The sequence below is a fragment of the Drosophila nasuta genome, chromosome X, assembly GCF_023558535.2.
Source record: "Drosophila nasuta strain 15112-1781.00 chromosome X, ASM2355853v1, whole genome shotgun sequence".
Lineage (NCBI taxonomy): Eukaryota > Metazoa > Arthropoda > Insecta > Diptera > Drosophilidae > Drosophila > Drosophila nasuta.
The window spans coordinates 30,818,454-30,834,642 of NC_083459.1; the positions used below are offsets into that span (position 1 = coordinate 30,818,454).

At 31.9% G+C, this 16,189-nt stretch overlaps 1 protein-coding gene across 4 annotated transcripts in view; it reads left to right on the forward strand.

Moving 5' to 3' along the window:
- The window catches only part of LOC132796957 (roundabout homolog 2), a 50,366-nt gene extending 47,386 nt beyond the window's left edge, over positions 1 to 2,980 (forward strand). For 3 of the 4 annotated variants that reach the window (XM_060808327.1, XM_060808329.1, XM_060808328.1), the window contains exons 7-10: positions 6 to 125; positions 587 to 757; positions 1,891 to 1,946; positions 2,051 to 2,980. In XM_060808327.1, coding sequence (XP_060664310.1) covers positions 6 to 125; positions 587 to 757; positions 1,891 to 1,946; positions 2,051 to 2,422 — 719 coding nt within the window. In that variant the 3' untranslated portion in view covers positions 2,423 to 2,980. The remainder of the gene's footprint in view (positions 1 to 5; positions 126 to 586; positions 758 to 1,890; positions 1,947 to 2,050) is intronic. The other variant, XM_060808330.1, reaches the window with a different exon arrangement.
- The last annotated feature ends 13,209 nt before the right edge of the window (positions 2,981 to 16,189 follow it).

Below are 16,189 nucleotides of genomic sequence, written 5' to 3' on the forward strand. Positions count from 1 at the left end.
TGTAGTTCATCCGCTGGTGCAAGTGCCAAATCAATTGGTTGGAGCTCCGGTTCTAACGGATGTCACATTAATTTGCAACGTTGAGGCATCGCCCAAAGCCATCAATTACTGGCAGCGCGAGAATGGTAAGTCGCTTGCTTTTGCCAGCTTATTGGTTTGTTGTTCCATTCACTTCACTTCACTTCACTTCAGTTCAGTTCCCTCCCACATTCAACTGAACTCGATGCCTGGTCGAACGAGTTTGCGAGTTTATATAGTAAACCTTTCAGCAATGCCGCAATTTGTCTTTATTTGGTTCGTGTCTCGATGCTGAAATATTTTGATGTTGCTGTCGTCGTCGTCGTCGTCGTCGTCGTGGCAAACGTCAAGTGCATTTGACGTATATTGCAAACGTGACGTTGTTCACATTCCCACACAGCAAATAACATCATCGAATTGTGCGCCTTTTGGGCGCAGTTTCAACTTTCCACTTTCCACTTTCGACATTCGACTTTTAAGTCATCGAATTTGAGTACTCATTTGCTTACTTCGTCCCCAAACACTCACTTATTCATTCATTCCATTTTCTTACTCACTTTTGCCGCAGGTGAAATGATTATTGCCGGCGATCGTTATGCGCTCACCGAGAAGGAGAACAATATGTACGCCATCGAGATGATTCTCCACATCCGTCGGCTGCAGTCCTCCGATTTTGGCGGCTACAAATGCATCTCGAAGAACAGCATTGGCGACACCGAAGGCACCATTCGACTTTATGGTAAGTGACACACTTTATCTCTTAAGCATTCTTATACCCGATACTCATAGGGTAGAAAGTGTATGTAAATAGCAGAAAGAGACATCTCCGACCCTATAACATATATTCTTGATCAACGTCACCAGACGAGTCAATATAGCCATGTCCGTCTGTCTGTCTGTCTGTCCGTCCGTATGAACACCTAGATCTAAGAGACTATAAGAGATAGAGCTATAATATAAAGTATATAACATATATTCTTGATCAACGTCACCAGACGAGACAATATAGCCTTGTCTGTCCGTCTGTCTGTCTGTCCGTCCGTATGAACACCTAGATCTTAGAGACTATAAGAGATAGAGCTATAATATAAAGTATATAACATATATTCTTGATCAACGTCACCAGACGAGACAATATAGCCTTGTCCGTCAGTCTGTCTGTCTGTCCGTCCGTATGAACACCTAGATCTAAGAGACTATAAGAGATAGAGCTATAATATAAAGTATATAACATATATTCTTGATCAACGTCACCAGACGAGTCAATATAGCCATGTCCGTCTGTCTGTCTGTCCGTCTGTCCGTCTGTCCGTATGAACACCTAGATCTCAGAGACTATAAGAGATAGAGCTATAATTTTTTTTTGACAGCATTTGTTATGTTTGCACGCAGATCAAGTTTGTTTCAAATTTTTGCCACGCCCACTTCCGCTCCCGCAAATCAAAAAAATCGAATAACAAGCCTAATTTTAGAGCTAGAATTGCGAATTTTGGTATATACAATAATTACTATAGTAGTTATGATTCCTGAAAATTTGCGATCAGATAAAAATTGTCGAAGTTATTAAAGAAATATTTTTGTATGGGCAAAAGCGCCTACTTACTAGGGGTCTTAGTTGCTTTGCCCGACAATCTGGTATATTGTGCCGTCTATGGTATATTTTGAGTGCGGTACTATATCGATATATCAAATATACCATTTGGTATATTTTTAGTATTTTTTAGTATTTTCGGTATATTTTGAAAATAATACCGCAATATTTTGCCTTTATTAAAAATGGGTAGCGGGTATCTCAAAGTCGAGCACACTCGACTGTAACATTCTCACTTGTTAATATTGCAAATATGTCTTTGCTATCTTCTAAATTCGCAGAGATGGAACGTCCCGGCAAGAAGAATCTGCGCGAAGAGGAGCTTAACGAAGTGACGGTAAGTAAAACACACACACTCACAGACACACACACACACACACACTCATACGCATGTAACTATGGCCTTTGGCAACTTGGAATGTACTTGGAATTATCCCGCAGAAGAACGAGGTGGTGGTCAAAGAGAATCGCCACGAGGATGGCTCACGCAATCAAAATGGCCGCCTGTACAAGGATCGTAGCCAGGAAACGGATGCGGCCAGCGGGGCAGCAGCAACAACAACAACAACAGCAATAAGAGGGCTAATAAAGACATTGATATTAGCTGTGTGCGTATTGTTGGCAACAAACTTGTGCGGCTGCCAAACAAAAGATAAGAAGAGCACGAGCAACAAGAGCTCGAGCACATCGCCTGACAGCAGTTCCGGAGCAACTACTGCAACAAAGGCAACTCTCGACAAGCGTAACAATAACAACAACAATAACAACAACAACAACAACAACAGCAGCAACAAAAGACATTTAGTATTATAGCTTAATTAAATTGTAATTATAAGGCAGGCAAAGTATCAACAACAACAACAACACTCAGACACACACACATATGGCCAAAAGGACAAGAGCAACCAGAATGCTCACGCCCCCCTCCCATGCCCACGCTTTCCCATCCCCCCCTCCTCCCCATTCCACGCTCCAGAATTGAATTGGAGGGCGGCAAATAATTCAATACTAAAGTAAGTAGTTAAGTCCCAAAATGCAAGTCAGCAAAATAATGGTAAAAAACAAAACAAAACAAAATTTGGAAAATTTAAAAAAATTCTCAAAATACGTTTAAATGTTACCTCGTTAGTGAAAAGAAACGACAACCAGAAAAATATATTCAAAAAAAAAATGCAATGCATCAAAGATAATGTTTCAAACTGAATGGACAAAATCAATTGCAGTCGGCAAGCCGACTAGATGAATGCCCTTGCAAATGGTTAGAAATATATTCAAAATAGTATATTTTTGAAACAAATTTTTTGAATTGTTTGTTTTCTATTATATTTTGTGAGGTGAAACTGCTGTTGCAATTACCCATAAATCAATAAAAATATATATTAATAAAATAATTTTAAATTGTTAATTATCTTCAAATAATTATCAATCATTTTCTTCTGCAAATAATTGCAAATTTTTCAATAAAATATGTTCAAATTTTCATTATTAAAGAACTTAAAAATATACATTTATACAGCATACATTTTTCGTTATTTGATACGAGTATTTAGATTCACAAAAAAATAATTTTAAAATTACATTGATTAGAAAACAAGCTCGAATTATTTTTTAAAGTCAACATTTTTCTTCTGCAAATTGTTCAATTAAAATTGGGTTACATTTTTCAGTATTTGATATGATTATATAGATTCACAAAAGATATTGAATAAATAATTACCTAAAAATTTTTATTTTAATGTAATTATTATAAATGAAAAATGTATTATAGTTGTCTGCTCTCAAATGTTTGTGTTTGATTGTCCGAGTTGAAAAATTAAATGAAAATGTGAATTCTATATTTCAGAAGTCAAAAGAAATTCTTTATCCAAAATTTTTATATATCTTTGTTCTAGAAAAAATTATAATATTTGCCTTCTTTGTGAAGACTTTATTATGTGAAGGACAACGTTGAAGTTGACAACTAAATATTCCAGAGGAATCAGAAGAATATATAGATTTCAGAAGCATTGCAAGCGCATTCCAAAAACCTAGCTAAATATTGAAGAATATATAATGTTGTTCGGTTCTTTCAATGGCTTTAGCTACTCCAAGTACTTAATGTGGTAAATCCATATCGTATGCATATACCGTACCGTAAATATTCAAAGCCCAATAAGCTTATCATGCGAGCAACAGCTATACATATAAAACATATTACATTAAAAAAAGATATCACATCAAAATGCAAGTTGTATGCTATTATGATTCGATGATTATTTTGGGGTGGGTTTCTGTATATACATAACATATATATAACATACACGACACGATCTTAGACAGTAATTGTATACCTAGTATATATTTCAGCTCAATAATTACATGATTACATTTGTATGATCATTATTTATACAGATTACGAGTATAACACGGAATTGTAAATATTTGCACCTACAATATAAATTTGTAGTATTTCCCCCCTTTCCCCTTCCCCCTTCCCCCTCATCATCGTCGTCGTTGGTTGCTTTTCTTATTTGTTAAACAATTAAGAATTGTTGTTTATGCCCCGTGCTCTTCTGTTTGTTTCTGTTGTTCTATTTGTTAGCTCATTGATATTATCATTGATAGATATATACATACATATGCAGATACAGATACTATTATACCAAATGCATATATTTGTTGTATATGCAATCATTTAGAGATCCCAATAGGTTTAAGTGCGAAGAAAACACAACACGCCGTGCTTCAACTTCGTTTTGAGCAATGCAAAATTGCTTTCAAATGCTTCAAAGTGGTTCATTACGAATTAAATATATATTAAAACGAACTAGTTCATATGAACAAATCAGTTTATAAAACTAATTTTAGTTTAAAATTAAAAAAAAACGTATTCAATTCATTATATAAACTTTAAAATGAACTAGTTCATATGAACTTGCAAATCTTATATATTGGAACTAGTTCATATGAACAAATCAGTTTACAAAACTAATTTTAGTTGAAAATTAAAAATCAAAACGTATTCAATTCATTACATAAACTTTAAAATGAACTAGTTCATATGAACTTTCAAATCTTATACATACATTGAAACTAGTTCGTATGAACAAATCAGTTTACAAAACTAATTTTAGTTTAAAATAAATAAAAAAAACGTATTCAATTCATTATATAAACTTTGAAATGAACTAGTTCATATGAACTTGCCAATCTTATATATTGGAACTAGTTCATATGAACAGATCAGTTTACAAAACTAATTTTAGTTTAAAATAAATAAAAAAACGTATTTATTTCATTTGAAATGAACTAGTTCATATGAACTTGCAAATATTATACATACATTGGAACTAGTTCGTATGAACAAATCTGTTTATAAAACTGTCTTAAGTTGAAAATAAGTAAAAAATTGCAAAACGAACAATTCTTTAACTGATTCTCGCTCAATTGAACCACTGCGAACCACTTTGAAAAACATTTTTCATCCTCTCTCGCTCTCTCTCTCTTTCACTATAGCGTATTAACAAAAATGTGTGAATGTATAAGTGTGTGTGTGTACTTACGCATGAGTGTGTGTGTGTGTGTGTGTGTGTGTGTTCAGCTTCATTCCGTGTTTAATATTGTATAAATTGCAAACAAGTCAAAATGTGCCAAATGCAAAGTGAAAAAAAAAAAAACAAAACAAAAATGAAATCAGAAATATATACGCATATATATACGATATATGTATGTTTGATATGCAATCTACGATAATAACTATTTATATAAATGCGTATTTGTATTTGTATAATCCGAGTGGGGGAAACAGGAACAAAAAATAAAAGAAACTACAATAAATAAATGTTAAAGAAATCGTTGCGAGCATTTCGCCATCTCCATTTACCCGCCCCCCGCTCCCGCTCCCCCTAAAAAAAAGAAAAGAAAAGAAAGCTACATAAACTACTTACTAACTAACTGACTAACCATGACGTACTCTGACTTAATATACGTACCACAAATGTATTAGAGCAAAAACTGAGAAAATGCAGCCAGAGATGAGAGCAGAGCAAAAAAAAAGAAATACATTTTAAAATAAATAAAGTTAAAAATAAAACAAAGAAACAAATATATATATATATACATAGTCTATAGAATATAATGTGGTGTTTTTTTTGTGGATATTGATATCGCATAGCAAATCAAAGTTACAACTATAAGTAAAAATATACATAAACTACATATAATAAAAAAAAAGAAACAAAAAAACAAAACAAAAATTAGTGAAAATTCCCCACACAACATGAACTAAAACGCAACTATGATTTTTAAGCTAAGTTTAACTAAGTTAATCATACCAGACAAACGAACAAAAATAACAAATACATACATACATTTAAAAGCATATCAACATCTAATAACTGTATTGCATTCAATGTCTACGCTACAACCAAACAACAACAACAAATTCCGATAAGATAAACATAAAGCTGAAGAGAAATTCCGTTCAAGAAAACCTCAATACAAAATGTAATTTCCACAGACTTGAATCGATCTTTTGTAGAAATTATTATTTTCGATTTTTTTCTTTTATGAGAATTTTTTTTTTTTACCTTTCACGCTGCGAAAATGCAATCGAGAACATCTTATTTCGCAAAAAAAAAAAGTAAAACCTAAACTCGGTGAAATTCTGCGATCAGTTGATATGGAAAACAACGACAAAATAACTTCATAGATCGATGCAATTCTGTTTTACAAACTAAGTTTCATGTATATAATAATATTTGTTTCGATTTGTATTGTAAATTTCTGATCAACAAACACGAAACAAAAGCAAACATTAACAAATTGTACGACAAAACATACCCTTACATTACAAAAGTATAAAAAAAAACAAAACAGAAAACAAAACAAAAAAATTTGAAATAAAACCAAATTTAAGTGGACAACTGCAAAACTGCAAAATAAAGAAAAATACATATAAAAATAATTACAATCGTTTTATTTGGACCCATAAATGGGAAACTTTATAAAAAAGACTTTCTTTTCTTAAATATTTCTTGCCGAAATTCAGGTAAGTTCAAAAGTTCATATTAAATATAGTTATGTGCATTTTTTATAAAACTAAATTTAACTTCAAGAATTTAAAAAAATATTAAATATAATGCAAAACTCAAAGAGACAAAAATATATATATAAAAACCAAAATTCTCAATATCAATAGCCAATTAAAAAAATTAAAACATAAAAATAATTCATATTGAATTGTCAATGACGAAATTAGAAATATGAAAAACTAAATTTTAAAGGACGACTTAAAAACCAAAAAAATTGTAGTGAAAAATAAAAAAGGAAAATATAAATGTAATTAAAATTCCCATTTTGAAATTGCAGTAGAAGCTTTCTTTCTTCCCATTCATATCTTTATTTATGAGTCCGACTTTAAAATAATGAAAAATACATAAAAATATAATATATAAAATTTAAATTGCTAGCGAACAATTGTTTAATAAAAATATCAAAAAACAAGTAAGAAAGTTACAGTCGAGTGTGCTCGACTGTGAGATAGTCGCTACCCATTTTGAATAAAAGAAATATATTTTGCGGTATTTTCTCAAAATATACCGAATATACTGCAAAATCACTAAAAATATATCAAATGGTATATTTGGTATATCATAATCATAACTACTATAACTGTTATTGTATTTACCAAAATTCGCAACTATAGCTTTAAAATTACGCTTGTTAATCGATTTTTTTGATTTGCGGGAGCGGAAGTGGGCGTGGCAAAAATTTGAAACAAACTTGATCTGCGTGCAAACATAACAAATGCTGTCGAAAAAATTATAGCTCTATCTCTTATAGTCTCTGAGATCTAGGTGTTCATACGGACGGACGGACGGACGGACAAACGGACATGGCTATATCGTCTCGGCTGTTGACGCTGATCAAGAAGATATATACTTTATAGGATCGGAGATGCCTCCTTTTACCTGTTACATACATTTCCTGCCGGCACAAAGTTATAATACCCTTCTACCCTCTGGGTAGCGGGTATAAAAAGTGCTTCTTATTTTCCCTAACTTAGCCGAGTTAATATAATATGATTTGTTTTCTCTATGTAATACAATAATGAATTGCATTTAGTTACTACATACTAATTAGCATAAATATATCTTGAATCCGAAATGATGTAAATTATGTGTTTTTGACAACTGTCTATTAAACTTTGCACATCCGATTTTAATGAATTCGAGTCCAGGCATTTGCCAAAGTCTTGAATAACTTTGATGCACTTCTCTTCACTCTTCACGTTTCATGGCTGTGAAACAAAAGCAGCACACAGCAAGCACTCTCTGGCAAAGTCAGAGTTACAGTTTTGGCTGTAGACGACATGAAATCATTAGCAGTGCATAAAGCGTGAAACCAGACAGACAGACAGACAACTATAGTATGGAGATGGAGCTTGGAGTTTACGACTGAGTTTGAAGCTATCTGAAGACAGAGAAGTAGATGAATTTAAACTATTAGCAGAGACAGTCAGTCAGTCAGGCAGTCAGTATTTTGGTTGATGGGCGACAATCGCATCAAGCTCGTTTCCCACTTTTGTGTCAGGTGCATTCGTGTTGCTCTTTATACCCGCTACCCATAGGGTAGAAGGGTATTATAGCTTTGTGGAAAAGTATGAAACAAGTAGAATGATTCACCTCAGAACCCCGAATATTGGTTGTGACCAGATAAGTTGTAGAACTTATTTAATAAATCATTTTATATATGTAGGTAAAAACTTCTGCTGCAGTCGTCTCTTATTTTGGTATATTTTGTGTAGTATATAAATATACTAAATATAATTCTCGGTATATTTTGCACTCTATGGTATATTTTGAATTATATTGCATATTGCAGTATTTTTAACGGCATATTATTTTGGTATATTTTGCACTCGTTTGAGTGTAGTATATCAATATACTAAATATAATTCTCGGTATATTTTTGCACTCTATGGTATATTTTGAATTATATTGCATATTACAGTATTTTTAACGGCATATTATTTTGGTATATTTTGCACACGTTTGAGTGTAGTATATCAATATACTAAATATAATTCTTGGTATATTTTTGCACTCTATGGTATATTGTGAATTATATTGCATATTGCAGTATTTTTAACGCTATATTATTTTGGTATATTTTGCACTCGTTTGAGTGTAGTATATCAATATACTAAATATAATTCTTGGTATATTTTTTACTCAATGGTATATTTTGAATTATATTGCATATTGCAGTATTTTTAACAGCATATTAAATGTAATATCTCCATTTTTTGTTGTTATATTTTGCGCTCTACTGCATATTTTGAATGCAATATTATATAGACATACCAAATATAGCTTTCGGTATATTTTAGTATTACATTACATTACATTACACAGTGAACATTATTAGGTATATTATTTTTTGTTATTTTGCTATGTTTGTATACCAAATATAGTTTTCCGCATAGTTTTAGTATTTTTGCGGTATATTGATTTAGTATATTTTAAGAAAAATACTATTTTGCACTATTTTGCTTATATTGAAACTGAGTTTTGGGTATCTTAAAGTCGAGTACACTCGGCTGAAGCTTTCTTACTTGTTTTAACTCGCTCTCCTTCTCGTTCTCGTTCTCGTTCATGTTCTGGTTAGCATAACCTGAACATTGTTGGCAACCTTCTCTCTCACTCTATTATCTGCATATAAACGCAATCTTTGACTGCCCCTCATCCCCCACCAAACTCCACACTTCAGTGCTCACACAATGGCAATGCACATGTAAAAGATGCAAATGTTAAGATATTTTTTCCATTTGCATTTCGCCAGTGTGCCCGAAAAACCGACTCGCAACAGGAACCAACTCGAACTCCGACTCCGACTCTAGCATCGGATTCAGACTCAGGCTCAGACTCAGACTCCGGCAACATTGTCACACAAATTATTCATTTTGCACTCGTCTCTTTGCGCTTGTCTTTGCATACCCTGTAAAATATGGCAATTGCTTAAGCAAGGCAGACTTATGACGTCACAGTTGTCGCAGTGACAATGAAAAAAAAGTAATTAAGTGGAAGTACTCTTTTTTTTTTAGTAATATGAATAAAAATCATATTGAAAAGGACATAACTAACTAAAGATAAATTCTTATTGAACAAAATAATTAAATAGGAATCAACCCAGATTTTATTTCTAATAATTCCATTATACATATGTTATATTGCAGTTTTCGTTTTAATTTTCTGCAATTTGCTTAAGTTACATCTAAAAAAAACATTTAAGAATATATTGCTACAAATATAACTAAAATATTAAGAAGGAATTTTAAATGAAAAAAAAAAAAATACAGTAAATAAATAAATACATAATCATCATCATCAGTCAAATGAAGTAAACTTGATAAATAGCAAAAAAAAAAAAAAATTCGAATTCCAAATGTTTAGATATTATTTTTAAATTGAAATTAAAAATAAAATAACAAAATAAATAATCTTCAATTTATTGCACATTTCTTAAAGTATCAAAAATATCTATTAAAAAATTCACACATTTTTCTTACATGAATTCTAATTCTTCATAGTATGTAAAAAAAAAAATGTAATAAAGGAATAAACTGAAAATAAAGACAAATTTCTAAAATCAATAATATTTGCCTACAAAATTTTTGTTCTAAAAACTATAAGATTTTCTTCTCTTAATAATAAGAACCTAATTCTTCTATTAAAAGTTCTTGAAATCAAGATGTGTTTTCTAACATTAAGATTTTCATGTTCTTGAAGGACTTTTTAGACCAAAATTCTTAATTCCAACACCGAAAATCTTGATTTTAGAACCTGTTTTTGTCAGTGTTTTTATAGCTTAAGTGCACATATTATTATTTTTCTTTTATAGCAATATTTTTACAGGGTATGCAAAAGTCGAGGCAGCCACAGTATTTTTCAACGGTGTCCACGGCGCATACAATATAAATAACTCAGCCAGACTTGTGCATATTTTGTAACTACAACTTAAACTAAATACACACAAGCAGCACAGGAGTCACACACACACAGAGTAACACACACCCAAACACACACACCTATACACACAGTCAGATGCAGGGCAGATAGATAGATGAATGTTGCTGGTTGCCATCATTTGACCAACAAAACATAGTGTAAAATATTTGTGTATAAATATATTTTGCGGATTTGTAGATTCACTTCGTGTGTGTTTGTTGTGGGTTGTGTGTTGCATGCCACACGCATGCCAGTGTGTGTGTGTGTGTGTGTGTGTGTGTATTTATCCTTTTGTGCAACAAATCGAGCTCAAATGGCAATGGCCATTGTCCTCGCATGCAACTGCTGGCTGCTCTGAACAATTGTGGTTTCTGTTTTTCAATAATCAAGACACGTGTATTCTGTCTATGTATGTGAATGTGTGTGTGTGTGTGTGTGTATGTGTATGTGTGTGTGTGTGTGCATTTGCTGTGCCATGTGGTTTGTCACTGACCACTTTGTGTGTGTTAAATGTGCTGAAAGTTACAATTTTTGTTATTTTTTTTTTCTTTTTTTGTATTGCACATTTTTTTCTGCATGCACAAAAGACAATTTCAATTTGCAAAAACCCCAATTGACAGCATTTTTATAGTTCTTCTTCTTCTTCTGCTACTCGACGCTCTTTAAATGATGGACTGCAATATCGAAATTAGTTTTCATTGCTTAGATAGCAACAAAAAAAAGCGGAAACACCTTTGAAAAATATTTAGTATATTGGGAAAATATTTAAAGTAGACTTTTCTTTTTAATATTTAGTACTTAGTTGCTTAGGCTGACTATCTGGTATATTTAAGTACTCAGTGGTATATTTTAAATGTATTACTATATCAATATACCAAATATAACCCTTGGTATATTTTAGTAATTTTGCGGTATATTAATTTGTAATATTTTAATAATAATACCGAACTGTTTTACTTTCAAAATCGTGTTGCTTTCTTACTTCTTAATTTTGTTTTTTATTGTATTCTATTATTTAATTATTTAAATTTGTTAAGTATTCATAGATTTCTTTCTACCGTTCCATGATTCTATAATTCATAATTTATATCAACAGTCAATACACATTTACATATTTTACAACGCACATTAAAAAAAATTCAATGTTCAAGGTACTCAAAGAAAAAGATACTATAAAAATGAAACAATCAAAAATTTGATATTTTACTTTAAGTAAAAAAACAATTGTGAAATAATAAATAATTTATTGAAAATCAACTAACACCCCGGAAAAATACTTATTGCTGTGCTTAACAATTTGAAAAAGTGAATGAAATGAATATACCAAATTAATATACCAAAACCTTGTGCAAAATGAATTTATCAAATAATATCGTATATACTGCTACGACCCAAAAATTCCATAGAATTCAAAATATACCTAATTAATATACCAAAAGTACCTAATACTCGAATATACTCGTATTTCGTATATACTATATTTCAAAAATATTATATTTCGTATAGACTGCTACATTGAAAAACAAGTAAGAAAGCTACAGTCGAGTGTGCTCGACTGTGAGATACCCGCTACCCATTTTGAATAAAAGCAATACATTTTGCGGTATACAAAACATACCAATTATACTAAAAAAAATACTAAAAATATATTTTGGGTATTATTATTAAAATATACCAAATATACTAAAAATACTAAAAATATACCAAGTGGTATATTTGGTATATCGATATAGTACACCATTCAAAATATACCATAGACGACTAAATATACCAGATTGTCAGCCAAAGCAACTAAGAACCCTAGTAAGTAGGCGTTTTTGCCCATACAAAAGTATTTCTTTAATAACTTCCACAATTTTTATCTGATCGCAACCAAATTTTCAAGAATCATAACTACTATAGTAATTATTGTATATACCAAAATTCGCAACTCTAGCTTTGAAATTAGGCTTGTTATTCGTTTTTTTTTTGATTTGCGGGGGCTGAAATGGGCGTGGCAAAAATTTGAAGCAAACTTGATCTGCGTGCAAACATAAACATAACAACAAATTATAGCTATATCTCTTATAGTCTCTGAGATCCAGTGTTTCATACGGACAGACGGACGGACGGACAGACGGACAGACGGACGGACAGACATGGCTATATCGTCTCGGCTGTCGACGCTGATCAAGAATATATATACTTTATAGGGTTGGAGATGCATTGTTCTACCTGTTACATACATTTCCTGTCGGCACAAAGTTATAATACCCTTCTACCCTATGGATAGCGGGTATAAATACATATATATGTATGTATACTGTGTATCAGTCAAATAATACGAGATTGTCAAACGAAACACTGTTTTAATCTCTTACTTAGTTCTCTTCTTCTTTAATTTGACGTAATATTTGAGGTGTCTGAAAAATAGAAATCTGTATACTTGATAAAAATATAAATTACAATTCGAATTATTTGTTTTTTCCATAGATGTTTCTTTATATTAGCTTATGTCCCTTTTCTGCATTACCTGAACATAAACTCACTTTATGTTTCTCTTATGTTTTCTCATTTGTTTTGAGTTAATAGCTTTCTTAATTGATTAAACTTTTTATAGGGCATTTTATGAGTAGTTAAACTCATTTTTTGACTAAGCAGAAAATTGCGAGTCGAGCATACTTTTTTTTGCTGCTGTCGCTTTACTGCATTCGTTTTTTTCTTCTTCTTCTTTTCTGTGTTGCGCTCTATTTTTTAACAGTTTGCTGCAAATATTTGAGCATTTTAATCGCTTTGTTGTTGTCGCAGGCACCAAATAAAAACTGCAGCGGAAGAAAGCAAGCAAGAGAGAGAGAGAGAGAGAAAGAGGGAGAGGGAGAGAGAAGTAGAAAATATTTGAACAATTCCAAAATGCGATAGTAAAGTGTTTTAAGCGGTTTTTGTTTGAATGCGAATGCGGTGCAGTAGGACACGTCTGCTATGAGGGGAAAAGGGGCAAGGGGAAGAGCGAAGGGAGAAGGGAAAAGGATGATGGGAGAAGGGAAAAGGGAGATGGGTTGGTTTGGTCAGCGCGCAGCAAGCGAAGCAAAAGCGTTGCATACTTTTAGGCTCAACGGTTTGCCCTGCGCTGCAGCGCGTTGTTTACACCACACACATACACACACACACACACACACATACAGTACACACACACTCTTGCACTAAGCGAGCTGCATTTATTTACTGTGCGCATGTTTTATTGTTAACATTTAAAATATTTGCGCCTGCATACAATTTTACTGCACCTCTCCCACTCTCTCTCTCTTTCTCTCACTCAGCATCTCTCTCGCTCACACACGTTGTTTTTAGGCCTGCATTTTCTTTCTGTTCTTTCTTCTTGTTTACATTTGCCATATGCGTTTATTTACTTACCGTTTGCTGTATTTAAATTTGTTTTAAAGCCCACGATTTTCTTCTCTTTTTCTCTGCATTCATTTCACTCACATTGTTTGTTGACAAACAGGCACAAACAATTTTGGTAAACATTGGCTCGATTTCGCTAATAAATTGTTTGCATAACTTTAATTTTTTCGTACTATATTTGCCCACACACATATTACAAAACAAGTTCAATTCATTTGCATAAAGAATTTGCCAAGTTTGCAACTTGAGCGATTTGCATTGAAATTAATTGCAACAGCATTTTGCAAATTTTTTATTTATTGCAAGCTTGTGAAAGATTGCTCTCAGAGAACACAAAATAAACTAGATATTATATGAATGAATTTAATGCGGATTAAAAAGAAACGAAATTTTGGCATGTTTCTTATATTATTTTCATTATTCTTATAAAGTTTTCTAACCTAAATACAAACATTTGCGATTACTAACAAAATTATATTAATAATAAATTTCATTTTGTCTTCATAAATCAAATTTATTGAAACTATAGATGTGAAGTGAAATCTTAATAAATTAAATTGGTAGAATATGAATTATAAATATTTTTTACTTAATTAGAAATATACATACACATATGTATGAAATGAAAAATAAAAAAGGAAAAATGTTTAATACTTTAGTTAGTTATAGAATAACAAAAATTAACTTAAAATCTATCTACTTTAAATTTGACATATAATTAAAAGTGATAATCAATTATTTCACAAGAAATGCATTCATTTTGTTTATCTATTTTAGTAAACAAAACATTAACAAAAATTCAATAGAGAGAACTTATTTTGAATTAAAGATTCAATACATTTCTTCTGTAAATATTCCATTATAAGTATTTCTAGCTTGCTTAAAGTTGGCAAGCAAACTAAGGGAAACGAATTTGTGCAAACTAGTTTGACAAATTGTTAATGAAAACAATTTACAAGCCAAAATGTAGAACATGGGCACCTCCTCCTTCGCCTCCTGAACGCCCAGGCAATTGGACAGCGATGGGGAAAACCGTAAGCGGAAATCGCAACGTGTTGCCCCAAAGACACCAAGAGAGAAGGGGGGAGAAGGAGAGAAGGGGGACCTAAAAATTTCCAAGCAGCCCCGCACATTAATGTGGAGCACATTAGTGCACGTAAGTGTATTAAGGATAATGGATGCACTCATAGATATTCCCGCCGCTGTTTGACTGTCTGCATATGGATAGAAAACGCAGTGCAAGAAAGGCAGCGAGGGGCAAACGAACGAACGAACAAACGAACGAAAAGTCCGACACTGTGCAAAGGAAGGAATAGCGAACTGAGTCCGGTTACATGATATGTGCAGGTGGGAAAGCGAGTATTTTTCTATCAACGCACTATGGGGCATTTCACCATTTTCTCTGGCATTCAAGCGTTCTTGAAAAGTTTCTCAATTTGAACCATTTTGAAGCTACGAGTGTGCTCGATGTACATACGAATAAATGCAAAATATTGTATCAAAAAATTATATACCGCAAAAATATACCAAATGGTATATTTGGTATATTGATATTGTTTGTCAATTTGAACCAATAAATGCTACGAGTATGCTCGATGTACATAGGAATAAAAGCAAAATATTGTATCAAAATTATATACCGCAAAAATACTGAAAGAGTATACCAAATTGTATATTTGTTATATTGATATTGTTTGTCAACTTGAACCAATAAAAGCTGCTCGATGTACATACGAATAAAAGCAAAATATTGTATTAAAATTATATACCGCAAAAATACTGAAAGAGTATACCTAATGGTATATTTGGTATATTGATATTGTTTGTCAACTTGAACCAATAAAAGCTGCTCGATGTACATACGAATAAAAGCAAAATATTGTATTAAAATTATATACCGCAAAAATACTGAAAGAGTATACCAAATGGTATATTTGGTATATTGATATGGTTTGTCAATTTGAACCAATAAAAGCTACGAGTGTGCTCGATGTACATAGGAATAAAAGCAAAATATTGTATCAAAATTATATACCGCAAAAATACTGAAAGAGTATACCTAATGGTATATTTGGTATATTGATATTGTAGTATATCAAATTGTCTCTTGATATGGTACTACAATATACATATATTTTCAGTATTTTTCGTGGTATATCATTTTGGTATATCTTAAGAATAATACCGCATAATATACCATATTGTGAAA